The 26736-nt window shown below is 42.8% G+C and overlaps 1 protein-coding gene and 1 long non-coding RNA gene across 2 annotated transcripts; one reads left to right on the top strand and one right to left on the bottom strand.

Moving 5' to 3' along the window:
• The first annotated feature begins 7867 nt into the window (after positions 1-7867).
• LOC119336206 (putative receptor-like protein kinase At3g47110) lies at positions 7868-9117 on the top strand. Its single transcript, XM_037608220.1, has 2 exons — positions 7868-7925; positions 7978-9117. Exons 1-2 carry the CDS (start codon positions 7868-7870, stop codon positions 8988-8990), a joined length of 1071 nt encoding a protein of 356 aa, XP_037464117.1. The 3' UTR covers positions 8991-9117.
• Positions 9118-24006: 14889 nt separating this feature from the next.
• On the bottom strand, positions 24007-26153 carry LOC119336985. Its single transcript, XR_005162949.1, has 3 exons — positions 26064-26153; positions 24947-25050; positions 24007-24300 (listed from the first exon to the last, which is right to left on the bottom strand). It is a non-coding gene; the product is annotated as an uncharacterized LOC119336985 (long non-coding RNA).
• Between the last annotated feature and the right edge of the window lie 583 nt (positions 26154-26736).

Raw genomic sequence — 26736 nt, 5'->3', positions numbered from 1 at the left:
TTTGCAACAGCTAGTTGCTAAAGGAGATGGATTGATGGTGCAGGGAGATTATCAAGTGAGTGGGTGGAGAGAGGGGGCATGGAAGAATGGCTGGCTAAAATTGATCACCATCCAGTAGTAATGTATACTAGCTAGAAGAACAAGGAGGGCATTCATTAATTTGTTATAGTGCTTAATTAATTGTCCAAGAACTTGAATCAGTTGAGCTGGATACTCAAGGGCACATGAAAGAAGCTAGTACTGGAGATCCAGTACTGGAGATGGGTTCAGTTGCAAAGTGCACTGCATAGAGGGACGTGGGTGATGTTGTATGGTTTGAATTTGATAAAGTACTATCCGAAATCATACAATTCCGTATACCATGAAAAATCAAGAGAGGAACAACTTCATATAGCATAAAATAACTGATAATTTGTGGGTAAATGACATGATGAACATGGCAATGAAATTGGGCAAAATTTCTCACACTCCTGAGTGCAAGTGTAGCATTTCATATGTATATTTTCTTCCGTTGGCATTTGCAGCAGTAACCGAATGCTACCTGCTGCAGGGAAGGAAGCCATTGCCGATAGACAATAGGGACTTTGTGTGGTGTGTAGTTGAGGTCCTCCTCCTCCGCATCATCGTCGTCATTCTTGTTGATGTCATGGGGCTCCTGCTTCGAAACGAACAAAACAGAAATCAATCTAACTCTTTGAGGCTAGGTAGATGGATGGGGAGAATCGGAATTGGCAGGATGAGAGGCATATCGGACCTCAATTACACAACTGCAGGGTGTTCAAGTTTATTTCAAGGTTTGAACAGTTCCTTAGCTTTTCAGATGGCCATGAACAATGGAATCAACAACAATGGCACCTGCATTTGTGGAAAAAAACCGGATCAGGCCAACTCAGAGTAAAACAATAGCACAATACACGAAATTGAAATGAACAAAGCAATACAGGGTTCATTTTGTGTGTTCTGATAACATGTATACTTATAAATATTACCATCAGTGAGACTAGTCTTTACAGGATGCTGATGGGTCATTCAAGGTATAAAAAGGCATGAATATATTGAGAACATCAACGACACCTAGTCTAGATACCATGCCATGCAATTGACAGAAATAAAAGTGTGACTATCTAACCTAAACAGCAGCATCAAAAATTGTTTTACCTTTGCATCTTGAAGTCCCAATAATTTCTGTCACAAGGGATCACGCAAAACCACTATTTCAAGAGAGAAGAATTGAGAGGGACATTATGCCTCAGAAGGAAAGCAGTAGGTTATGCAATCATTAGTGATTACATTGAGAAAGCTTCACAGTAATCATCATCGACATCACGCAACCACGAAAAAAATCCAACTTTATAGTGCAGTTGTACAAAGCAAACTTCCAAATCTATAGTTCATCATATCACCACTAGGAAATACAACACGCATGGATCTCTAAGTCGCACGCGCACCCCGCACGCGGACGGACGACCATTGCCGACATATATAGAGATAATGATGCTCTTAGAAGCCATGACGAAGAGAACGAGAAGGAGGTCGTGGTGCTACGGATCAGTGATGTGGCGCAACTTAGGCCCTTGCTCGGTGGCCGGTGGGTATCCCTAGGGCATTTAATGACATGATGATGATGCTAAGTTCCCAAGAAAGGGAATTAGCAAGTGATACAGGTTTCACACGGCTTTTACATTGCCCTATGTTGTACCGAGTTAAAGTTTCAAGTCCCAAGTCAGTTCCGTGAGATACAATGTTTACAATGGCCTATGTTGTACCAGAGTTAAAATTCCTTTGTTTTTGAGCAAACTTTCCAAGTCCCAAGTAAGTTCTGAGAGATAGGGCGTTTACAATTAATGGCCTATGTTGTACCGAGTTAAAATTTCTCTGTTTTATCAGTTCCGTGAGATGTTTTATCAGTTCTGAGAGATGACAGATATGTATCCTCAGGCTGGCTGGCTGGCTGGATTCATCTTCTTTGATCGTGGCAGCTACTTAAAAGCTAGCAGGTTTTGTGATGAGACTGGTACATGTGGCTGGATTCCAAATATATATGTTATAAGATTGACAAATATGACTAGATTCTTCAATGCATGGCAATTCTTTGTCAACATTTCACTAGGCAAAAGAACAGATTTACTTTTCTTGTGCAAGACTAGTGAACATTTTTTGTTTTGTTTTGCGAGGGAGATCAAGATATTACTCAGTTAGTGATAGCATTTTATTATTGTAATCATCATATATCTCACTTTGATTGATTTCTATGTATTTTTCACAGCCACGTCAACACTGGGATTGGGTAGCTAGACAAACTAAACCACACTAGCTAGCCTGGTTGGAGCTCTCATGTCTCATCATCACCAAACACATGTTGCAAGTATTACAAGCCTTGTAACTTGCAGACCTAATATGTACTCCTGGATTGGACTGCCCACTTCATCAGTACAAAGTCTAGTGTGGCACTGCTGGAAGATCGGCTTGACAACCGCCGACCACACGTGCTATGTATCAACTCTCAGCATGTGGCATGCTCCCTCTTTCCCAATCATTCATCTCCTTTGGCAATCCAAAAGGACCGTCGAGTCAGTTCGGACATAAAAAGATGTCTCTCTAATGGAAAGTCTGTTTGGACATAAAAAGATGCATACATATCATCAAGTTGTTTTGAGGGCACATGACAAACCAATTTTCTTAATATGATAAACAACAACCATGATCAATGTAGGCGACAAAGGGTCTCCCAAGAGTAGGAGGGCATCATTGGAAACAAACACAAGATTAGCATGAGATCCGGATGTAAGTGCATATCATGGATGGTACACAGACCACATATATGTAGTTGGAATTTCAGGAATGAGGCGAGCATACACAACATATAACAAAAAGAACAAGACCGCTCCATGTGTGTGATGGGAAACGGCATACCGCTCAAGTCGGAACTACAAGCATAGACCAACAGAGATCCGGATGTAAGTGCATATCATGGATGGTACACATACATGAGTTAAACCTTGAAGCCATGGTTGTTCCTCATACCACTAGCCTTCTCAAACTTCCTTGTTTTGGCCAAGGTTCTCAAGACTGCTTCCACCTAGACATATGGTCCTCATAACTCATGTGTGGCCTCCTTCCAGGACAGCCTCCGCCCTCCGGCGGGATCGTTTTTTACAGGGAAGTAACCTAGTGTCAACTCACTTGTTCTGCCGATCACCCATAACCGGTCATCAGGCAGAGAGTAGTGGCAACCGACCAAGTGTTGAACTGTAAATAGAACAAATGTAAAAATTTGAGAGGCACGATAACCTTCAGTTTTGAATAATCTCATTTCAACAACAATGCATGTAAGAGAAGTGGTGCTTGTAAGCATGAAAAATAGCAAACAACTAGCTTGCTCTAATCTACAGGAAATGCAAACAGTTAACTGGCTACTAACGACATTATTTCTTATAGTTTATACCACATACATCACTTATGCTCCAAGGCTAAACAAATGATGCATACAAATAGTTTTTGTATAACTGATGGTCGTTTCAACAAACAAAAAGTTACTTAGCATCATAACACAAACCAAGGAACCGTTGTTACTTCACAATCCAATGATGATCCAACACAGTTATAGTTTACAAAACCAGCAAGGAGATATAATAATGGTTAACACTCACTCTTTTCCCTTGCTCAGTTTCCTAAGCTTGCATACATACATTTAGCATTGCATTACTTTCCGAAAGCGCATAAGGCACAACACACGTATTCCTAGTCTGGACACTACACTAATATTAATCATCTTTTCTATGACACAACAGTAACATCTTAAAAGTTAATTATTCCTATAGCTAATGTTCTTGGGAGGAGAATTTTGAACCACAACAAAAGAAAGAACATATTTGTGGTGAAGTAGGGATCAACCTTGTGCGGGGCGTCATCATGGTCGAGGTGGACGTCAGACTCGACGATGTCCTCCTCGTCAGCTTGGGCATGGGGTCCAGGTCATTGGCGGAGGGTGTCTGCTGCTGCTCCAAATCAAACAAACAAATGAGTCTAGCGGACTAAAAATGGTTGGTTATAGGTAACTAGTGAGTTGTTGTATAGTATTTGAAAATAACTTGAAGCAATTATCATTGCATGAAAAAAGCAAATGATCTAGGTGAGGTAATTAACAACATAGATCACAATAGACACATCTATCACATGTGCTCCTATTGCTTCACTTGTCGAATTTCAGACTATTAGTAACACACACACACACACACACACTTAAGCATTGACAAGTAACAAATTAAGCAAATCAACACTCCCCCTCACGTCTACACTTATTTAGTCCTTAGACTTGGGATCGATATAGGCCGCATGATCTTTTTTTTTTTGAACTCCAACAGTCAAGGTTTCTTGTTCCTAAGAAAAATGTTCCCGTAAATAAGCTAAGCGACATATAGCAAGTTTATTCGATTGCTTTACATTTATTACACACAGCAAAAAGATTTTATTGTTTTACACACAACATCAATATCTGATTTGATAGCTTGCATCAGTTATACACACATACCAATAACCTTGCAGCGGTTTGTAGGCAGGACAAGAAAGCATTGTGTCATCTGCATCAACTAAGTAACTCACTACAGTGGTCTGGCTACCAGCAGCAATACACCTTCCGGACATAGCCAACGCTAGCTAGAGGAGGAATCTATAATACATGGCGCAGCAGCAGAAGAAAAATATATATCTCCATGTAGCAGCCATCTGATTTGGAGCGTATGACACATGGCACATGAGTTGCACCAGGCATCTAGTTTGATTAACAAATTCATTCAGGGGAAGCAAGCAAACAACAGTGAATTTATGATTTATGGATGCAGGAAAATTAATTTGCACGTCACAAGGTAGCTTTGCAATCCCTTATTAGATTAGATATTCCAAACTTGTGAGCCACATAGACACATATTGGAATGTGCTCTAGCATGCTTGAAGCAGAAAGAGCAAAAAAAGAAAGAAAGAAACCAAACCTATCTCTAACTCCTAATCTCTAACTTAAACATAATTATACTTCTAACAAGAAACCCATTCTCCTTCCATCCACCGTTCTCATCAGTTAACATATGATAGTTACCGTGTTGAGCGAAAACCAACTAACTGCTTTTTTCCAACTGCAGTTTTCTCGGAGGAATCTTTTGTTTGCATCTGGCGCTCTCTCACTATAGGCTCCTAAGCTTGCCATATGCTCTCTAGAATACAATTTACATCCCTTAGTTTTGGCTGTAAGTAGCAAAGTAGATGTTTAATTGGCTGACTCTTGTTGCGGAGCTTATTACATTTGTCCTTACTGATCTCAGTCAACTCTATGATCGACTAGGCAGGGTTGTTAAACTGTAGCCTGTGAGCATTGCGACTCATTGAAACGTGTGAATTGCTGTTGTAACATTAGCTAATTTTAAATTATGTAAAAGGTAGTAGTCACAAATAGGAAGCATGAACACTTGGTTGATGAAAGAAGTCAATGGTCCAAGAGCTTCTAGGATCCACTTGAGGGTTGTTTTCACAATATCTTGGTGTGGGGTCTGAAGGAGCTGCCATTTGATATAGTTATGCGACTTGCGATAGAAAAAAGCACGACCTGTCTGTCTAGAGTCGAGTGGCAAGCAAAGGCCATACCTACATATTAGCTGTTGCTGATGTTGAATTAATTGTGCCTGCCCTCATTGGTCCAAGCTTGTGCCATTTTGTATCCTACTAGTATCTGTCAGACATCTGGACCAGGACGTTCCTATCACAAGTAAATGTTGATTTCTTCGTGATGCCGAATACCCAACCGTTGTGCACCCTGCATTTTGTCGACATGCCGCGCAGAAGGTCTCTCTCTGCCTGGCTGCGCCGCAATATATTCTGTCCAGCTGAAACAGCGACGCAGGTAGGTGGGGAGATGAAATAAAATTTGACTTGCACTGCGTTATATGTCAAATCTGAAATAATGCAGTGACGATGGCTGATGCGACCCGAGCGTGTGAATGTGAGGGGCGCTGCGCAAGTGTTCTTAAACCCCTCGCCGGCCTGAGCTAGCTACCTAGCTGAGCATCCAATTTTCACCTTACTCACGCACCACCACCAGGGGAAGCCCAAGCTAGAAGAGGTCTGTCGTCCTACCGTGCGCTCCATCAAAGGTTCGCAACTACCATCTCTCGTCCTGATTTTTATTTATTTATTTTGCAAGTTGTTCTCTCGTCCTGATATACTAGTAGTTGTGTCGAGTAATCATCTTTTCTTGGGATGTAATCCTATAAAAGGAAGCACCTAGTCACCAAGTTTCCATGTATCAGTCGATTTTCATAGCCTAGTACTATTCATCTTGTTCCCCTCCCGCCCCTGCTTAACTGCCTACCGGCTACCGCCGCTGTGCGCCACCTTGCCCTCTCCGAGCCGCCTCTCTTGTCGTGCCACAACTGTTCCGACCATCCCTCTAAGCCCCACCCTTCTCATGCGCCTGCGAGCACCCGTCAACCCTCTTCCTATTCTCCGCATGGCACCGGCAACGATGCGGCTAAGCAACCGCTGCTTAGCAAATCCGCGAAAAATATCTCTTTTGGGTTGAGTCTTCTTGTTAGGCTTGTTACCTTATATATTGTTTTGCTGTTTTTTCACATATTTAAAAAAAATTAGAGGTATAATCTTTTTTTTGTTTGTGAAGTTTCAAATATTAGTTTCATATGTAGTTATGTACCAAGCTCAGACTAGCACTTTGCTTCGAAGAACTACGAATTAGGGGGTATTTGGTTGGGCTTATTAACTTCAGCTTTTGCATTTTGGCTTGTAAGCCAAAAAAAATTCACCTATTTTATAGTATGCTTTTGGCTTATACTATCATGTGCAAAACCCAAACAACATTGCCACGTACGCGTAGGACACTTCCCATCCAATATTTATAAGATATCCCACATCGCACCGTTGATGCGCAAGGCTAAGCTGTAACTGACCGTTGGATTAGCCATCGTACCACTATGGCACCACAACACGTCTTATATGAAGTGTTTCCGATAACCAAAAGCCTGAAATTGGTGCTTAGACTTGGTCTTTAGTAATATTTTACTAGTAGTTTTTATCAAATAATCATCAGTTTGTGACTTGTTATCCTCGAAAAGAGGGAGCACTCATCAGTCAGTTGCCTGAAAAAGTATTTATGGATAAGTCATGTTATTCCTTCGTGTGTGGCTACTGTTCATATTTCCCCCTCCCATTCTACCCGCTCTCTAGCCCATGCATACCTGCCTACCGCCGCCGTTCCGGTCACCCCCCTAAGCCCCACACTTCTGCTGTGCTGGCAAGCACCCTTGCAGCCGTCAATCGTCTTCATATCTTCTGCTGGTGATGACGTGGCTAGACAACATATGCTTAGCAAATCCGCAAAAAAGTAATCTCTTTTGGTTTGTGTCTTCTGGTTAGGCTTGTTACCATATGTATTGCCTTTTAGTTTTTTCTTCACACATTTTCAAAAATAGAGCTATGCTTTTTTTCATGAAGTTTTAAATATTAGGTTCATATGTAGTTATGTACCCATGTTTGGACTTGCACTTTGCAACGAAGTACTATGAGTTAGTGGGTATTTGGCTACGTTTAACTTTGGCTTTTGCATTTTGGCTTATAGGCAAAAAGGACACCTACGATGGTATTAAGCAAAAAAAATATACCTATGATTGTATAATCCAAAAGTCCATAAATAGGTGTTTTCCCGGGCTTTTAAGCCAAGTGCAAAAGCCAAAGTTAAGCCCAACCGAACACCCCTTAGTGTGCTTATCTTCTTCGGTGAGCATATAATACAAACATGTTTACAAAAATAAAATGCTAATTTATGACCACTTTCCATTTTTACCCTTGCAACCCCATTGGTGAAATAATGGTCTATCTGCATTGGAAGTTACTGAGTAAAAGTGACGTAGTATGCAGTAATGTAGGTTTGTAATCTTTTGGAGCTTATGTTGAAAATGCATGTCTGGCCTTTTGCAGGAAACATAAACCTCATGGGTCTCATCATGCTTGTTCAACCGGTGCTCTTAGGGTTGTTTTATGGAGCAAGTGACATTAATTGCTCAATAGTTCATGGTAACACCACAGACCACCATTCACTGCTTGATTTCAAAGGGGCCATCAGAGCGGACCCAAGAGGAGCCTTGCGCTCTTGGAATGAGAACATCCACTACTATATGTGGTCGGGCATCAAGTGCATCACAATGCACCCAGAGCATGTTACAGTACTAAACCTTGCCAACATGAGCTTGACAGGACAAATCACACCCTCTCTAGGAAATCTAACCTTCCTTCAGGAACTTACACTATCCAACAATCTCTTCTCTGGCCAGTTGCCCCCTCTCAATTGTCTTATAAGATTAGAGATCCTTTACCTACAGAACAACTTGTTGCAGGGGAACATTCCGAATGCACTTACAAATTGTTCCAAACTCCTTGGACTAGACCTCTCTTCTAACATGCTAGTGGGTTTGATTCCTGGAAATATAGGTTCCCTCTACAATCTAATGGGAATTGACCTTTCCACTAATAGCCTCACGGGAAACATTCCACCAACCTTCGGCAACAACACTTACTTAGAAGAGCTACGAATTACCCACAATCAACTCAAAGGAAGCATTCCCGAAGAGCTTGGGAAATTGCCGGACATGACAAAGGACCGGGCGGTGTTTCTCGGTCAGAATAGGCTATCAGGTAGAGTTCCAGCAACATTGTTTAATCTATCCAAGCTTATAATACTGGACCTAAGTACAAATAAGCTAAGGGGCACATTACCATATGATATTGGTAATCTATCTGTCGCGCTTCAATGGCTAGTTTTGGGTGCAAACAACTTGTCTGGGACAGTGCCACCGAGCATTGGGGCCCTAAAGAACCTTACAGTTTTAGATCTTGGAGGAAACAACTTCGTTGGACCAATACCATATTCCGTCGGGAATCTGCCAAAGTTATGGAAGCTTGATCTTTCCAATAATCATTTTGATAGTTGGTAGCAGAACGACACTGCTAATGACTTATTCATGGTGGCCGAATGAGCCAGGGATGCAGTTTGCTGTGCGAGTGCAACGACCCGACGAGAGCTCTGCACCTTCCCGTTCTTGCATGGCTGTGTCACACTTTCTGTCAGCGGGCGTGGTTGCTTGTTTTCCTTAGCGGTATCCTATATTTTCAGCGGATCCATCCCCATGTATGTATGGTTTGTGGACGCACACACCTCATTTGTATTTCTGTCACCTAGAGGAATTGAATAAAAGGTTTCTGTTTGGGGGAAAAAACAACGTGGCTGCTCCCGTAAATGGTTGTATTGAGGGAGATGATTGGTGGCCCTGAGCCTCGAAGGGAATAAATGATAAGTTCATGGTGCTAACAACGGGGCAAAGTCTCATCCATGTTAGAGTAATCTTGATTAGTAATAGCAGGAGTCTACGTGGTGTTTGATATTGTTTGATCTAGCTCTACGTGTTGTAGTAGAATTGGAGTTGGCTATATGTGTCCGGCTTAGGTTTGCCTAGCAATCAAGGTCGGCGGGTGATTAATTTAGGAAGTACTCGTGTCCGAGTCTAGTATGAGTTCATAGCAGGGTCGGTCAAGTCTAGCCGGATCGTGTATATATATACACGACCTGCGTGAGGGTTTTGTAATACCGTGAATGTTAGGGTTTTGTAATACCGAGGTGGGCAAAAGAAGAGAAAATAAAAGAGAGAAAAGAAAGGCATGACACGTGTCTTTGACAAAAGTTTCTTGTGTGTGTGTGTTCATCGTGATTTGATGTGATCGATCCTGTGTGAAATTCCAACAATCCATTGGTGAACCCGGAAAAAAAATCCAACAGCAAGACAGAGAAGTCCTGCGGAGGATAATCTTAGGGGCAGTCAAATAAGGTCTTGGTGTTGGCCCGCTGTGGAGTTGCTCCCGGCCTATAACTTCTAGGTTGTTGTCATGTTCATAATGTGTCCTGGCGTAGCGACACCTCCTGTATTTTAATTTTTTGAGCCGTGACACAAGAAAACGCAGTGAATCAAGAAGCTCTTCTCGTACGCGACTAATTTTCTTCCAAACAAAGTGAGTGCCCGTTCAGACGGACGGGGACTGCCTGCGGCCACTTGGTGCGACCATCCGTGCGACGCAGCCTTCGCACGGCTGTGAGTGCACCCCCTCCCACTTCAGATTTTCTCATCCAAAAAGAAAAACAAATACAGATCATAATACCGATTGCATCTGTATCGATACACTCCTATCCACATTCCTCTTCTTCCTTGGTCTGAACTCAAGCTCACGCCGAAGCTTTCCATGTCCCTCTGCTGCTCCTGCTCCTCCAGCCTCCAGGCTCGGTGCCCACCGACGCCGAGCGGATCTCGTTGCGCTGTCGTGCAGCTTCCACTCGGGGCGAGCGCAGTCGCGCATCTCACCCCATCCCTGCTCGGATGGCTGCCGCCCGCGTGCGCCTGCTAGACCTCCCTCCCGGCTAGGCTGGTCCCCGACCTCCTGCGCCTGCTAGACCTTCCTCCCAGCTAGGCTGGCCGCCGGCCTCGTGCGCCTCCTAGACCAGCATCTCTGTCTCGGCTGGCCTCCGCACTGGTACGCCTGCTGGGACTGGTCGTGCAGCAGCTCGATCGGAACGGGATCCTCCACGGCGCCGTCCTTGCTAATATGAGTCGCGGATCCTAGCGGTAGCATGTGGGACGGCCACGCAAGAGGGCGGCGTGTCCTTGGCAGGCTGGTCCTCGGGCTTGTGGAGTAGGGGTCAAGAGGTGAGAAGAAGGAAGTCGAGGACAGCAGCATGAGCGCCATATATTTGGTACTCAGAGAGGAAGAAGAAAGGGATTGCAGCTCATACATACAACATTACCTCCGCTGAACATAGGTAATTTCCACTTCTTCTTGTGGCATTCCCATCTGATGCGTGTTAAATTCAGAGAAGGAAAGCTAATAGCAATTCCATTACTCTGCTTTCATTCAGTTAAATTAAGATTCTTTGCATGCTAAATTCAGACCGATTGTCAATCTGTTCTCTGTTCGCTCTATGCCTCTTAGCATGACATTCAAATAGATGGTTCTGTGTACATATATTTCGCAGAATTAAAATGGATCATTGGGATCCCTGTCATCGTAACTTAAACTGAGAGAAGGATAGCTTAGAGGCTCATATGAGCACGATGCCTGTGGAAAATTCTTCATAGCTAATTCTATGAATTAGTACCATTGCATTAAAAATATATCTGTGAACTAGTATATTTGATTGGGAAGATGTAGTAGCATTGAGTTGATGGTACGTATAAGTTCTAATAAAAATTATTTGCAACTTGGAGGTCAAAAAACACATGAGATAAAACACGCGACAACAAAATAGATCATGCTGGCTTCGGTTGATTGAGGGAAGCTTGATTTTGTCCTGTCATCATACTAGAGGTAGAGGTTCCAATGATCCTTTGCACTGAGGGATCCTGCGCCGAGTGTTGCTGCTGTAAATACATGTGATTTATCTCATGACCCTGGGCAGAAAATTAGCAATTTCAGTTTCATAGAAGTTCAGAAATTGGAAAACTTGAAAGTATGGAATGTTATACCACTTGAGTATTGTGTGGGTCTTGGGTCTGTGGCATCAGGGTGGTGTGACCAACTGATGGTTGTGTTGTAGCATTTATAATAGATGTAGCCTTCGGTTCAAGAAGTAAGCCTTGATTTTGTCCTGTCATCGAACTATAGTTAGAGGCTTCAATATTCTCTGTCAAAGAGGGATTCGGAGCCAAGTTTTGCTGTTGTAGATAGGTGTACATGTGGTTTGTCCGATAATCCTGTGCACAAAGTAGCAAAGTTCAGTTTCAATGAAGTTTACAAAATTGGGAAAGTAGAAAGGGTGGAATGTTATACCAGTAGAGTATTTTGTTGTTCTTGTCTTTGTGGTGGCATTGACATGGTTTTACCAATTGATGGCTGCATTGTACCATTTAGGATAGATGTTGACTTTGGTTGAAGAAAGAAGCTTTGATTTTCCCGAATGGTCTCGTGCAGGGAGGGATTCAGAGTAGAGTTCTGCTGCTGTAAATAGGCGTACATGTGGTTTGTGGGATGACACTATGCACAAAGTAGCAAAGTTCAGTTTCAACGAAGTTTGGAAAAAAAACGAAACTTTGAAAGTGTGGATTGCTTCTACCATTGTTGTGTTGTATGGTTGGAATCCCATCAACAGTTGTTGGCTCTGTGGTGGCATCGGGATGTTACCAACTGATGGTTGCATTGAAGCAGTTACGATAGTGTTGTAGGGTAAGTGATATGCACCCATTTGGTTCCCGAAAAATTCTAAAGGACCCTGTTGAAATTGATAGAGAAAGGTCATTACAGTTGAAGATTTTAAAAGAAACAAGTGATAATGTTATACCGTTGAGGGGCCATGAGGCTGTAGTTGTACAATATCATTTTTGTTCTTTTTCTTTTTCGAAGTCTATTTCTCCAAAGGGCCCTGTAAAATTTGATAGAGAAATATCAGTACAATTGAATGTTTTATAAGCCACAATGAGATGAAGTATGATACCATTGATGGGCCATGAGTCTCTTGTTGTACACTATCATTTGTGTTCTTTTTCTTTTTTGAAGTTGCTTTCTCAAATCCGCCAACGGGTCTTTTTGATCCTTTGACAGTCTTCTCCTTGACCTTCCTACCTTTTGGTTTTGCAAGCCCCTCACCATGTTTTGAAATCCTACTAGATGGGATATTCACACCTGCCACTATAATGATAAATATCAGACTTTGTTTTACAATAGTCTAGGCAATTATTGTTAGTATAGTTTGTACCTTCTTTAGTACATGAGTTATCCAAATCTGGATCAACGCTAACCAAATCTGGATCAACTCTAATCATCAACCATTTTTTCACATGTTGTGCTAATTGCTCTGCACACTTAACATCCTTATTGTATGATTCTTCTGACTCAGCTGCACGAGCAGCTATTTTCACAAACATTCTACACAGTTTCTTATAGCGATTAGACATTCTTGCTGTTAGGTTCTCAAGCGGGTTGTATTTGCTTGTTATATCTAGAACTTTGGCATCAATTGTCCACCGTTTTAAGATATATTCTCCTGGAATATGCTTGATATTATTGATATCAAGTACCTTTGGGCAATGAGAGCAAAGGATTCCAGCAAACTCAAACTTTTTGCAGCTGCAGTTAACATTTTCTTCTTTGGGTGTGAATCTAACAACATGTTCACATTGTGTGCCATGAAATTTTACTACAAAAATCTTCATCTCGGTGTCACTTTCATCACAAAGCAATGTGTCATAGTTCAGAGTCCGAAGCACTTGATCTTGAACCATCTTGAATATTGCTGGAGTATATGTAGCTGCAGCTTGTGTTAACATATAGCTAGATTCGGCCTTCAACTTGGGAGTAGTCTGTGTTGCTTTAAAGTCATACTTCACCTCTTCACATCTTTTATCCAAAACTAGCCATTCAAAATGCTCAAAGAAAGTAAGCATGTCATATTTAATAATAATGTATCTCTTTAGTTCATTGTTCATGCTTTCACTTCTTTGGGTAGTGCTCATGTGGGCAGCGAATGTATTTTTACCATACACTAGTGCCCACTGTTCCTTTTTCTCAAATAGCCTTTGCAGCCATTGATTGTCACGTAGTCCATACTTGTCAATCATTTTATCCCATGCACCTACAAATTCATCCTCCTCTTCTATATCATATATACAGTGCTGAAAATCAGCATGGAACTTCTTATATTCGTCAACAACTCCGGCGAGGTCTTGCAAGCATTTTGATTCATATGCCACACGCAAAGTCTATGGTGAGAGTGAGGGAAGACTTCACGAATTGCCTTTGCCATTGCCGCATCTTCATCGGTGAGAACTGTACGTGGATGTTTTCCTGACATAACTTTTAGGAAAGTTCTGAAAAGCCAACCAAAACTTGCAGCGGTTTCATCATAGAGAAGTGCAGCATCAAAGAAAACAGTTTTCTGATGATTATTCACCCCAACAATGAAACCAAATGGACATCCATCATCTAGTTTCCTGTATGTGGTGTCAAAGCATATAACATCGCCGAATAGCGCATAGTCTGAAACCATTTTGGAGTCAGCCCAAATAATATTAGTTATCAATTCATCCTCATCCACTTGAATTGAATAGAAAAAGTTGACATCTTCCGAGACATTTTTCTCCATGTATTCTAATACTCCCCCGGTGTCACCTACCTTCGCTTTTATTGTTCTCTTTGAGTACAAACGGTTTTTCATATCTTGAGGTATAAAGCCAAGGTTTTCTCTCCCACATGCTTCTTTGGCCATCAAATCGATTGTTGCTTTATTTGAAATACCTACTGACTTTGCGATCTCTGCATTTGCTATCTGTGCTTCTGTCACTTTTCTCTGGGATCTCAGGTATTGGTCCATGATTCCATGAGCAAGATTGTGATTATGTGCCCCCTCGAATTCATACACATAATAAACTCCATTTCTAAGGCTAATCTTCATATGGGCATCACATCCACATCGTGTTTCAGGCCTACTGTAACTGAATGTCTCCTCTCTTTTATTTTCCCGGCGATGGCCTATAAGTTGTAGTATAATTGTCTTAGAGCATAAAGTAGTGATTACAATCAAAACAAATTAAAAGTAACCCATACCTTGATGAGAGCATGTAAATGTCCATTGCTGCAGTGTACAAGAGTTTGGTACTTTATGACCACTGCTTCTTCTGATGCTAAAACCTATAGCTTTAGCATAGTTGTTATAAAATAAATAGGCTTCCTCTTCAGATAAAAATTGCATGCCAAGCTTTGGTACCCTTTCATCGGTGTGATCTAATGTGGTTTCCTGCGGATCATATATCAATTAAGATTCAATTTAGTTAATACTCCCTCCGTTCGGAATTACTTGTCATCAAAATGGATGTATCTAGAACTAGAATACATCTAGATACATCCATTTCAATGACAAGTATTTCCAGAGTACTTCCCAGGAACTATATGCACTGAATACAAAAACTGTAGTGGATGCTTTCCAGGAACTGAAATCAGAGATGCTACAAGAATGTCCGCACATTCAATTAAATGTGAATTAGGGGTACTGTACATGGTACTGCTTTGTTTTTCTAAATGCAGAATAAACTAATTTTTCGTCGCTGTTTGGATCTGCAGATTCTGGCCACGGTTTGTTGTACAAGTTCCACAAGGGTGCATGGTAAGTCAATCTGTTTGACAATCATATTTGTTTGCATTGACGGATGTGTTCCTGCAATGGTTCAAAACAAAGAAATTAGAGAATTTGACCTTGAAGAACTGAGTGAGATTTATTACTTTTGATGCGTCGGATTGATCGGCACCCTCCTGGTTCGCCGGACCACTCCTCGGAGAAGCCATCAGAGGCGCGGATTCCTTTGCTGCACAATTCAAGAGAAGAAAAGAAGAACCTCTGTGCTTCGCCCAGGATTGTTGTGTGTGTTAAGACTGTAGGTCAACTCGACCGGCCGCCTGCTATGAGCATATTTTGCATTTTGGCGCGCTTTTGTGTATTCTGTGCATCTGTTTCGCGGGTGATTGTGATTATTTCCTTTCGTTTTGTGTTCAGTTTTAGGACGCCGATAACTGCCACACGTGTGGTATATTCGACATGCGCCCACACACCATGTGTGGTGTGAGCAGGAGGCAGCCCACACGAGCTGTGTGTGGGCGGACATTAGAATTGCCCACACGTGTGGGCGCGGCTACTTCGTGCCACACGCCAATAAGTACTACTCATCTTCACCCGCGCGTGTGGCACGAAGCAAAAATGCCCACACGTCCTAGCGCAGCTACCTTAAGTACACCGCGGGATGATGATTTAGTTGCCATCCCGGTTGGCAGATGTAGTTATGCGGGATGGCAAGTGTAGTTATAAAAACATGGCAACTCTATCTGTTTTGGTTAACTATAGTTGCTATGTCTAATTTATGGTAGTTGCCGCGTGTAATCAAACCGTAGTTGCCGTGTGTGATTAATTACTTGTCACATATGGTCAAACAGTAGTTGTCATGTGTGTTTACCTATTTGCCACGTGTGGTCCAACCATAGTTGTCATATATTGTTAATCACAGTCATGGTTTTGGGTACCGGGCGGAAAATTCGGATACCGCCCGGTATCCGCGTTTCTCGCTACCCCACAGGAAAGCTGTGTACCGAGCAAAAAAAATCAAATTATTTTGAAATTTTTGAATTTGAACGGCTACAATATAGTTAAGTAGGACGAAAACTCTTCTAAAATATGGAACTAGGTGTGGTCTGGTGGCAAATATGGTTGTGCGTTGCCCGCGTAGACCGAAGGTTCAGTGCTTTTCTTTTTTGTTTAACCAATTCTTAAATTAAAAATTACAAAGAACCCAGCACCTCATGTACGAGGAGGAAAGACAAACGAGAACATGCCATTACACCAACAGCTTGTTTGTGTAATACTTGAGCTCAGCATTAATATATTCCTAGCTCAGAAAATTTTGAATTCAAATTACGTTTAAAAAATTCAAGCGGTTTTTGCTCGGAATTTTATGGTAACCGCGGTATCCGCGTTTCTCGCCCACCCTCGGAATTTTCATGGGATTCGGTAGCCAAAACGTTGATCACAGTTGCCATGTTTGTTTATCTGGTTGCCACGTACGCGCAACTGCAGTTGCCATCTAGCAAAAAATCACAGTTGCCATGTGTGTTTACCTAGTTGCCACGTTTGCCTAACTGTAGTTGCCATCCACAATGTAGGAGTGTTGTGTGGGCGAAAAACAGTTTGCCCACACGCGCATGAAGTATGTGGTTGGCTGTGTGGGCAAAAACTAGTTCACCCACACAGCGCAGTTGGCAAACAGCATGACGCGAGCGTGTGGAAAAACTCTCCAACGCCCACACACCAGCCCCGTCCTATGTGGCACACCAAATCCACTTTTTCATGTCAAGATTCGTGCAAAAGGCACCGGACGACGATCGACGCGTGTGGGCGAGTTGGGGAACGCCTACACGTGTGGACATTAGTGTTTCCGTAGTTTTAATGATGAGAGTATTATGGAAGGGAATCGGTATTATGGTATGTATTTGTTTTTCTTTTTGGATGAGAAAATCTGAAGCAGGAGGGGGTGCACGCACAGCCGTGCGATGGCTGCGTCGCACGGATGGTCGCACCATGCAGCCGCAGGCAAGCCCCGTCCCGTTCAGACTGGTAGGGATGGGAGAGGATTGATGGGGATTTAATCAACTGCAAGTAAAAAAATCCCCTAAATCCGCTCCAATCCCCTTGGGAGGGGATTAACTCAAGAAGGCCTAGGTGTGTCTTAGTCCTAAATTGATTTTCTTGTCCCTTGGGTCTTTCGATTCATCATTTTGTATCCTATCTATTAAGACGTATCACATCTGCAACATCTTAATGCGCTTGGTGAATAAGATGTATAACTTCTTCTGACTTCCATCAGTTAAATTTGAGAGCGATGGACTCCATGTCGACACTCGTCATGGACGGCAGCAGGAAAACATACATGGACCAATACATGAAGTGCAAGCAAGGGCACAACTAGAGATCTACATTGATGGCACATGTCTTGTATCATCCAATCCAGGCTTCAACGACTCAGATGAAGCACTTATACATCACAACGTGTGATCTTCTCTTGTCGAATGTCATTTCCGATTACCTTAAACTCTCGTGTTCAGAGGGTTCCTATCAGAAGGATATAATCGAGTAAATAGCATAAAACTACTACTTTACAGGCTTCCAAAAAACTACCGGTTTTTAATTTTTCTCAGATAACTACCAAGTGGGTGGTTGGCTATTTCAAAAAATCCAAAACGTCTAGTGCTTTACAATTGATCCTGATAATGAAAATTGGGACCCGCACGTAAGAAAACTGATTGTTTGACCATCTTTTCGATCGTTAACTGACATATGGGGTCCACATGTCAGCTCTCTTCCTCATTCTCTTCACTCCTCCTGCCTCTCTTCTTCCCCAGGAGATCGATGGAGTGCCGGCCGCCGCTCCTTCCACCAGTGCCGGTCGCCCCTCCTTGCACCTCGTCGGCGTCGGACGGCCGCTCCTCTGCCTCCACTACTGCCCCCTCTCCCTGGAACCTCTTCTCCTCACCGTCCGCGTCGGGAGGCAGAAGCAAGGTCGGGGTGCTCCTGCATGAGCTGCCTGCGAGGCCACCGTGCTCCGCGTCCATGGCGTCGGTGGCGCCGCTGATGCCGGGCAGGGGAGAGACGCGCTCGTGGGGTTGCTCTGGTGATCCAGCCACGCGCCATCCTTTCCCAGCTCGAATCCCCTCCGTAGTTGTGGTCAACGCTCGGGTCCGAGCTCCCGAGGTCGGCCGCCATGACTAGGCTCAATCTCGAGCTCGAGCTCCTGCCTCATGAGCTTCTTGGCCTACACTTTCCATGCCCGCAAGCCCGCCTTCTGAGCCCAGCCGCAACGGCCATCGCCGGTGAGCGGTCCTGCCCCCTGGCACCCGTGCGGAAGGGAGCTCCACGGCGGCGCCATGGCTGCTGGTGGCGACGGAAGGGAGCACCACGCGCTTCCCGTGACGGAAGGGAGCTCCACAGCGGCGCCATGGCTGCTGGCCGGCAACCCTCACTACGGCTGCTAGCGCACGGCCACGGGAGGGACCCGATTGCTTTTTTCAAAAGTTTACAGGGACCTGATTGCGTTTTTAAAAAGTTTGCAGACACTGACATGTGGGACCCACATGTCAGTTAACGGTCAAACAAACGGTCAAATAGGCGGATCGTTTAGGTGTGGACCCGACCTGTGTCATAAACCTGTTTAATATTTTAACAACGAAGATTTTGGGATTTTTGAAACAGCCGACCACCCACTTGGTAGTTATCTGAGAAAAATAAAAAACGAGTAGTTTTTTGGAACCCTAGCCTGTAAAGTAGTAGTTTTATGCTATTTACTCGATATAATCATATAATAAATTTTGACCAGAGGGACACACACAACTACAATTAAGAAAGCGGTGATTGCTCTTAAACCCCATGGGACTGGACTATAGCCGACCATCAAACTCAGACTCCACCAGTCTACCACCCAGTGAAAACCAAGGAAGAGAATGGTGTCCTGCCGAGCTAGCAGAGGTGTGTAATATCTCATCTCTCTTCCTGATTACTAGTTGTGGGTTTTTAACAATCATCTATATATTTTGGCTTGTGTCTTGCTGTAGGCTTGGTATCATATATGTTGTTTCAAAAATAAATTCAAAATACTTTAGAGCTTAGAACTATATACTCCCCTGTTGCAGAATATAGCCCACATGAGTCTTGTTTTAAGTCAAAATGTATATTTTAAAAGAATTCATTTGGTATTGTGAATTTTAATATTTTTTCTAGTGGGAAGTCCACATTTCAACCCTAAACTGTAACAAATGTGACCCTGAATTTTGAAACTGTCTAAGTTTACAACTCTGCTGTGAAAATGGGTCAAGTTTCAATGCTTTCTTGACACTTCCATTTTTCAGCAAATTTTGACCAAAAAAGGTGCTGAAGTTGTATTTTGCACGTAACTGTTTATTCTTTTTGGTAAAAGGGTTGGAACTTTACCAGAACGATCATCATGGTAGTTTTGATTTTACATAATTTTTTCATGGACATTTCATTTTTTTGTCAAACATTGATCCCAAAAAAGGGGCTCAACGCGAGACCCTAGAGTTTCAACTCTCCGTTGGGGTCCGTGGAGTACTCCAGATTGTTGAATCTGATGATCTGACTTAGAGCGAAAGTCTCGACTTGGACGAGGTAGCCATTAGAGTCTGCAAGGAAGTTGGTAACGCCGAAAACGAACATCTGCCGCAACAAGAATACCTTGCCGGAACCGATATGAGTGCCAGTCCAGATTCCCATCGAGCTGTGACATTCACCTAGTAGGATCTGCATGGGCAATAACTGTCCGAGCTAATTTCGGCAGAACCCTTGTTAGAGTATCCTAGCTAGGCAACTTGGCACGATGGTAATAGGGGGAAGGTTTTACCCAGATTCCTTCTTGTGTATATTCCGTTGGGGTGTGTGTGCGCGCGCAAAATATAGGTAAAAGTACCAAGAGATTGTATCTTGTTTATCTACGAGCACAACCTACCGTTTATATAAAATACCAGTGGTCCTAGGGTTGCAAAACCTAGTTGGCTACATACGTAGCGGTCGAGTCCTCCACTGCTTCGTCTTCTTGTCTTGCACCTAAAGCCTTCCGGGGTGTCTGCGTAATTCGTCATGGGCAGCCCAAAGTGGCACAAAACGGAATCAACCTAAAAGGTACATGGCATGTCTTTTTTTATACACGTTTAACATTTTCTAAATACATGTTTAACAATTTTTTACAATATATTTCTTGTCTTGCATCATTCAAAATAAAAATACCGGACATTTTAAAAACTACTCACAGATTAAAAAAATGTATGAAACATTTTCATAAAATATTATACAGTGTTAAAAAAATCTTCTTGCAATTCAAAAAAATGTTTCATACTATCCTGCAAAATGTAAGTTACATAATTTTTTTGCACAGTCCAAAAATATGATTTTGCAATTTTCGTAAAATATTTATACAATATAAAAAATTTGCACATTGTTTAAAAAATGTTTGGTGTCATTCAAAAAAGTTTTCAATCTGTATTTGACAAATCTTTATCACATATTGTTTGTATTTGAAAAAATGTTGATTATGTATTTAAAAAATGCTTAGATTCTATAAAAAGTGTATTAGATACCTAAAGATATTTACAATGTGTATGAAAATAATTAGATGTCAAAGCATACATTTTCAAAAAAATGTTTAATGCATACAAAAAATATTTCTGATGTATAAAAGAATGCACAATGCGTAGAAAGAGAAAACCAGAGAAAGAAACAAAGAACACCGAAGCATAAAAAGACGAAGAAACATAAAAAGGAAAGAGGAAAACCCGAAGAGAACTGGAGAAATGCTGAAGAAAACCATTGCAAAACAGCCCAAAACTGTAAAGAAAACGACAGAAAAAAGCCGTGCGGTAGCTACAGATTTGGAACGGACCACTGCCGCGCCAGAGCTGGGTGTGACCTAATTTGTTCTTCTCCGGCCGGCCGGTATCGTACGTGGTTCCATTACTTCTTTCATATTGTCAACTTTGTTGTTTCTTCAGGGCCATCTCAAAAAGCTACTCCTGATCGATGGCATGGCGGCCCGAGATTCAAGGTCGACCCGGAGGAGACTGACAGAAGAGGATTTTGATAGAAGTGTTCTTCGGTTTGGTTGGGATTAAACAGGATTGACAGAAAGTCCCCTAAATTCTCTCCAATCCCATTGGGAGGGGATTAACTTAACAAGGCCTAGGCGTGTCTTAGTTGCAAATTGTTTTCCTTGTACATCGGGGATGCTTTGATTCATCATTCTGTATCCTTAATGCTGAAAGAGATGCATCACATCTGCAACACATGCTTATTCAGAGTTCCATCAGATGAATGTGAGAGCGACGGACTCAATGTCTGACACTCACTTGCCGTGGACGGCGGGGGCAGGAGAACGTCTTGCCCGGCTCAAACATCAACGCAAGTGGGGCGGGGCGTGTCAAGGTCTCCGCTGCACTGGAGGTTTGTCGAAGCTGAAATAATCCCCTGAGGCTTGATCTAGAGCTCAACATCCAACTCGATCACACACCACCACCACACCTTGCGAAAACCAAAGCAGAGAAGGCCGTCGTGCCGTGCGCTGCTCCACGCTCCGGCCGAGCAAGCTTGCAGAGGTGCGTATCAAGAATCTCATCTCTCCTCCTGATTACTACTAGTACTAGTGCTGAGCAATCATCTACTTCGGCTTGTGCCTTGCTGTGTAGAACTGATCGATGCTGATGTAGATTCTTAGTTGGATGGAACTTGCTGTGCTGAAACTGCATTATGCCTTACCCTTTGCAGGTGACAGACCTACTTGATGGGCACACGGCGATCACTGGTACCCAGCACGCTTGTGTTGCCAGCAGTACTGTTGCTGCTGTTCTATGGAGCTGGTTCATCATTCTATATCCTATATGCTGAAATATGCATCACATCTGCAACACATGCTTATTCAGACTTCCATCTCAAACAGTGAATTTGAGAGCGACGGAAGGACTCAATGTCGACACTCGCCGTGGCGGGGGCTGGAGACCGTCTTGCCCAGCTCAAACAGCGACGCAAGTGCCGGGAGACGAGTCAAGGTCTCCGCTGCACTGGAGATGCGGCCCAAGCGTGTGGATGTGACGGAGGCTGCACAAGTGTTCTTGAGCCCCTGAACGGCCTCCCCATGCGGCGAGATATGACTCGATTCCTCCTCTCCTTCCAACTCACCTCGCTCGTGACGTGCACACCTCACACCTTCCTTCTTCTCGATCCATCCCCGCCTACGCACCGCGTCCTTCCTTCGCCCGCCCCTCGAGCCCTCCACAACCGGCTGCCGTCGTGGTTGTCGTACATCTTCCCCCCTCGTCGATGAGCAGCATGCACATCTCCTTCCCTCTCCCTCTCCCTCGCCCTCGCCCAAGTCCTAAGTCGCACGCGCACCCCGCACGTGGACGGACGACCATTGCCGACATATATAGAGATAATGATGCTCTTAGAAGCCATGACGAAGAGAACGAGAAGGAGGTCGTGGTGCTACGGATCAGTGATGTGGCGCAACTTAGGCCCTTGCTCGGTGGCCGGTGGGTATCCCTAGGGCATTTAATGACATGATGATGATGCTAAGTTCCCAAGAAAGGGAATTATCAAGTGATACAGGTTTCACATGGCTTTTACATTGCCCTATATTGTACCGAGTTAAAGTTTCAAGTCCCAAGTCAGTTCCGTGAGATACAACGTTTACAATGGCCTATGTTGTACCAGAGTTAAAATTCCTTTGTTTTTGAGCAAACTTTCCAAGTCCCAAGTAAGTTCTGAGAGATAGGGCGTTTACAATTAATGGCCTATGTTGTACCGAGTTAAAATTTCTCTGTTTTATCAGTTCTGAGAGATGACAGATATGTATCCTCAGGCTGGCTGGCTGGCTGGATTCATCTTCTTTGATCGTGGCAGCTACTTAAAAGCTAGCAGGTTTTGTGATGAGACTGGCACATGTGACTGGATTCCAAATATATATGTTATAAGATTGACAAATATGACTAGATTCTTCAATGCATGGCAATTCTTTGTCAACATTTCACTAGGCAAAAGAACAGATTTACTTTTCTTGTGCAAGACTAGTGGACATTTTTTGTTTTGTTTTGCGAGGGAGATCAAGATATTACTCAGTTAGTGATAGCATTTTATTATTGTAATCATCATATATCTCACTTTGATTGATTTCTATGTATTTTTCACAGCCACGTCAACACTGGGATTGGGTAGCTAGACAAACTAAACCACACTAGCTAGCCTGGTTGGAGCTCTCATGTCTCATCATCACCAAACACATGTTGCAAGTATTACAAGCCTTGTAACTTGCAGACCTAATATGTACTCCTGGATTGGACTGCCCACTTCATCAGTACAAAGTCTAGTGTGGGACTGCTGGAAGATCGGCTTGACAACCGCCGACCACACGTGCTATGTATCAACTCTCAGCATGTGGCATGCTCCCTCTTTCCCAATCATTCATCTCCTTTGGCGATCCAAAAGGACCGTCGAGTCAGTTCGGACATAAAAAGATGTCTCTCTGATGGAAAGTCTGTTTGGACATAAAAAGATGCATACATATCATCAAGTTGTTTTGAGGGCACATGACAAACCAATTTTCTTAATATGATAAACAACAACCACGATCAATGTAGGCGACAAAGGGTCTCCCAAGAGTAGGAGGGCATCATTGGAAACAAACACAAGATCAACATGAGATCCGGATGTAAGTGCATATCATGGATGGTACACAGACCACATATATGTAGTTGGAATTTCAGGAATGAGGCAAGCATACACAACATATAACAAAAAGAACAAGACCGCTCCATGTGTGTGATGGGAAACGGCATACCGCTCAAGTCGGAACTACAAGCATAGACCAACAGAGATCCGGATGTAAGTGCATATCATGGATGGTACACATACATGAGTTAAACCTTGAAGCCATGGTTGTTCCTCATACCACTAGCCTTCTCAAACTTCCTTGTTTTGGCCAAGGTTCTCAAGACTGCTTCCACCTAGGCATATGGTCCTCATAACTCATGTGTGGCCTCCTTCCAGGACAGCCTCCGCCCTCCGGCGGGATCGTTTTTTACAGGGAAGTAACCTAGTGTCAACTCACTTGTTCTGCCGATCGCCCATAACCGGTCATCAGGCAGAGAGTAGTGGCAACCGACCAAGTAGTTGAACTGTAAATAGAACAAATGTAAAAATTTGAGAGGCACGATAACCTTCAGTTTTGAATAATCTCATTTCAACAACAATGCATGTAAGAGAAGTGGTGCTTGTAAGCATGAAAAATAGCAAACAACTAGCTTGCTCTAATCTACAGGAAATGCAAACAGTTAACTGGCTACTAACGACATTATTTCTTATAGTTTATACCACATACATCACTTATGCTCCAAGGCTAAACAAATGATGCATACAAACAGTTTTTGTATAACTGATGGTCGTTTCAACAAACAAAAAGTTACTTAGCATCATAACACAAACCAAGGAACCGTTGTTACTTCACAATCCAATGATGATCCAACACAGTTATAGTTTACAAAACCAGCAAGGAGATATAATAATGGTTAACACTCACTCTTTTCCCTTGCTCAGTTTCCTAAGCTTGCATACATACATTTAGCATTGCATTACTTTCCGAAAGCGCACAAGGCACAACACACGTATTCCTAGTCTGGACACTACAGTAAATATTAATCATCTTTTCTATGACACAACAGTAACATCTTAAAAGTTAATTATTCCTATAGCTAATGTTCTTGGGAGGAGAATTTTGAACCACAAAAAAAGAAAGAACATATTTGTGGTGAAGTAGGGATCAACCTTGTGCGGGGCGTCATCATGGTCGAGGTGGACGTCAGACTCGACGATGTCCTCCTCGTCAGCTTGGGCATGGGGTCCAGGTCATCGGCGGAGGGTGCCTGCTGCTGCTCCAAATCAAACAAACAAATAAGTCTAGCGGACTATAAATGGTTGGTTATAGGTAACTATTGAGTTGCTGTATAGTATTTGAAAATAACTTGAAGCAATTATCATTGCATGAAAAAAGCAAATGATCTAGGTGAGGTAATTAACAACATAGATCACAATAGACACATCTATCACATGTGCTCCTATTGCTTCACTTGTCGAATTTCAGACTATTAGTAACACACACACACACACACTTAAGCATTGAAAAGTAACAAATTAAGCAAATCAACACTCCCCCTCACGTCTACACTTATTTAGTCCTTAGACTTGGGATCGATATAGGCCGCATGATCTTTTTTTTGAACTCCAACAGTCAAGGTTTCTTGTTCCTAAGAAAAATGTTCCCGTAAATAAGCTAAGCAACATATAGCAAGTTTATTCGATTGCTTTACATTTATTACACACAGCAAAAAGATTTTATTGTTTTACGCACAACATCAATATCTGATTTGATAGCTTGCATCAGTTATACACACATACCAATAACCTTGCAGCGGTTTGTAGGCAGGACAAGAAAGCATTGTTGCATCTGCATCAACTAAGTAACTCACTACAGTGGTCTGGCTACCAGCAGCAATACACCTTCCGGACATAGCCAACGCTAGCTAGAGGAGGAATCTATAATACATGGCGCAGCAGCAGAAGAAAAATATATATCTCCATGTAGCAGCCATCTGATTTGGAGCGTATGACACATGGCACATGAGTTGCACCAGGCATCTAGTTTTATTAACAAATTCATTCAGGGGAAGCAAGCAAACAACAGTGAATTTACGATTTATGGATGCAGGAAAAATAATTTGCACGTCACAAGGTAGCTTTGCAATCCCTTATTAGATTAGATATTCCAAACTTGTGAGCCACATAGACACATATTGGAATGTGCTCTAGCATGCTTGAAGCAGAAAGAGCAAAAAAAGAAAGAAAGAAACCAAACCAAACAAGGAGAGTAAAGTGAGGAGTGGACCTTCCATGGGCGGGAGAAGTGCTAACTAGCCATGCGGGGAAGGAGCAGACTTCGCACATGCTATGAGTGCCGTCCATGGCTACAGGATGGCTACAGAGAAGAGAAGAGACGAGTCAGGGTCAGAGAAGAGATAGTAGAGAAAGGTAGCAGAGGGGTAGAACTGCAGCAGCTCACCACCTATGCAGCAGCTTCTCCTTCCTTGGCTGTTGATGTCTACAAAAAAAGCATGAATCAGATGGGTATATGAAGAAAACAGAAAAATAAGAGAATGGTAGGAGAAATTTGTACCTTCGAGGAGAGGATCCATGATGTGAGCCTCTCCGTCACCAAGGGAAGAGCTAGGGTTTCAGCGTGAGATGGGGGAAGCAAGCTAATTACAGAGGATTAGCTAGCTAGTCTTTTTTTAGCTTACTGATGGAGATTTGAGATAGAGAAATAGCAAACAGATAAGGCTCAAATTCATAGGATATGCAAAACAGGTAACTGATTTATGAGTTATGCTCCAAGCCTAAGCAAATGCATATAAACAGTTCCTGTAGCCGGGAGAGACTAATTGTTGTCTCAACAAACAGTTTCTTAACATTACACAAAGCAAGGAACTGTTACTTCACAAAAGAAAGAACATATTTGTGGTAAAGTAGGGATCGACCTTGTGCGGGTCGTCGTCGTCATG

Source organism: Triticum dicoccoides, chromosome 7B (assembly GCF_002162155.2).
Source record: "Triticum dicoccoides isolate Atlit2015 ecotype Zavitan chromosome 7B, WEW_v2.0, whole genome shotgun sequence".
NCBI classification, from domain to species: Eukaryota; Viridiplantae; Streptophyta; class Magnoliopsida; order Poales; family Poaceae; genus Triticum; species Triticum dicoccoides.
Note: the sequence above shows the minus strand (reverse complement) of the source record. Positions and strands in the feature narration are given on the sequence as shown.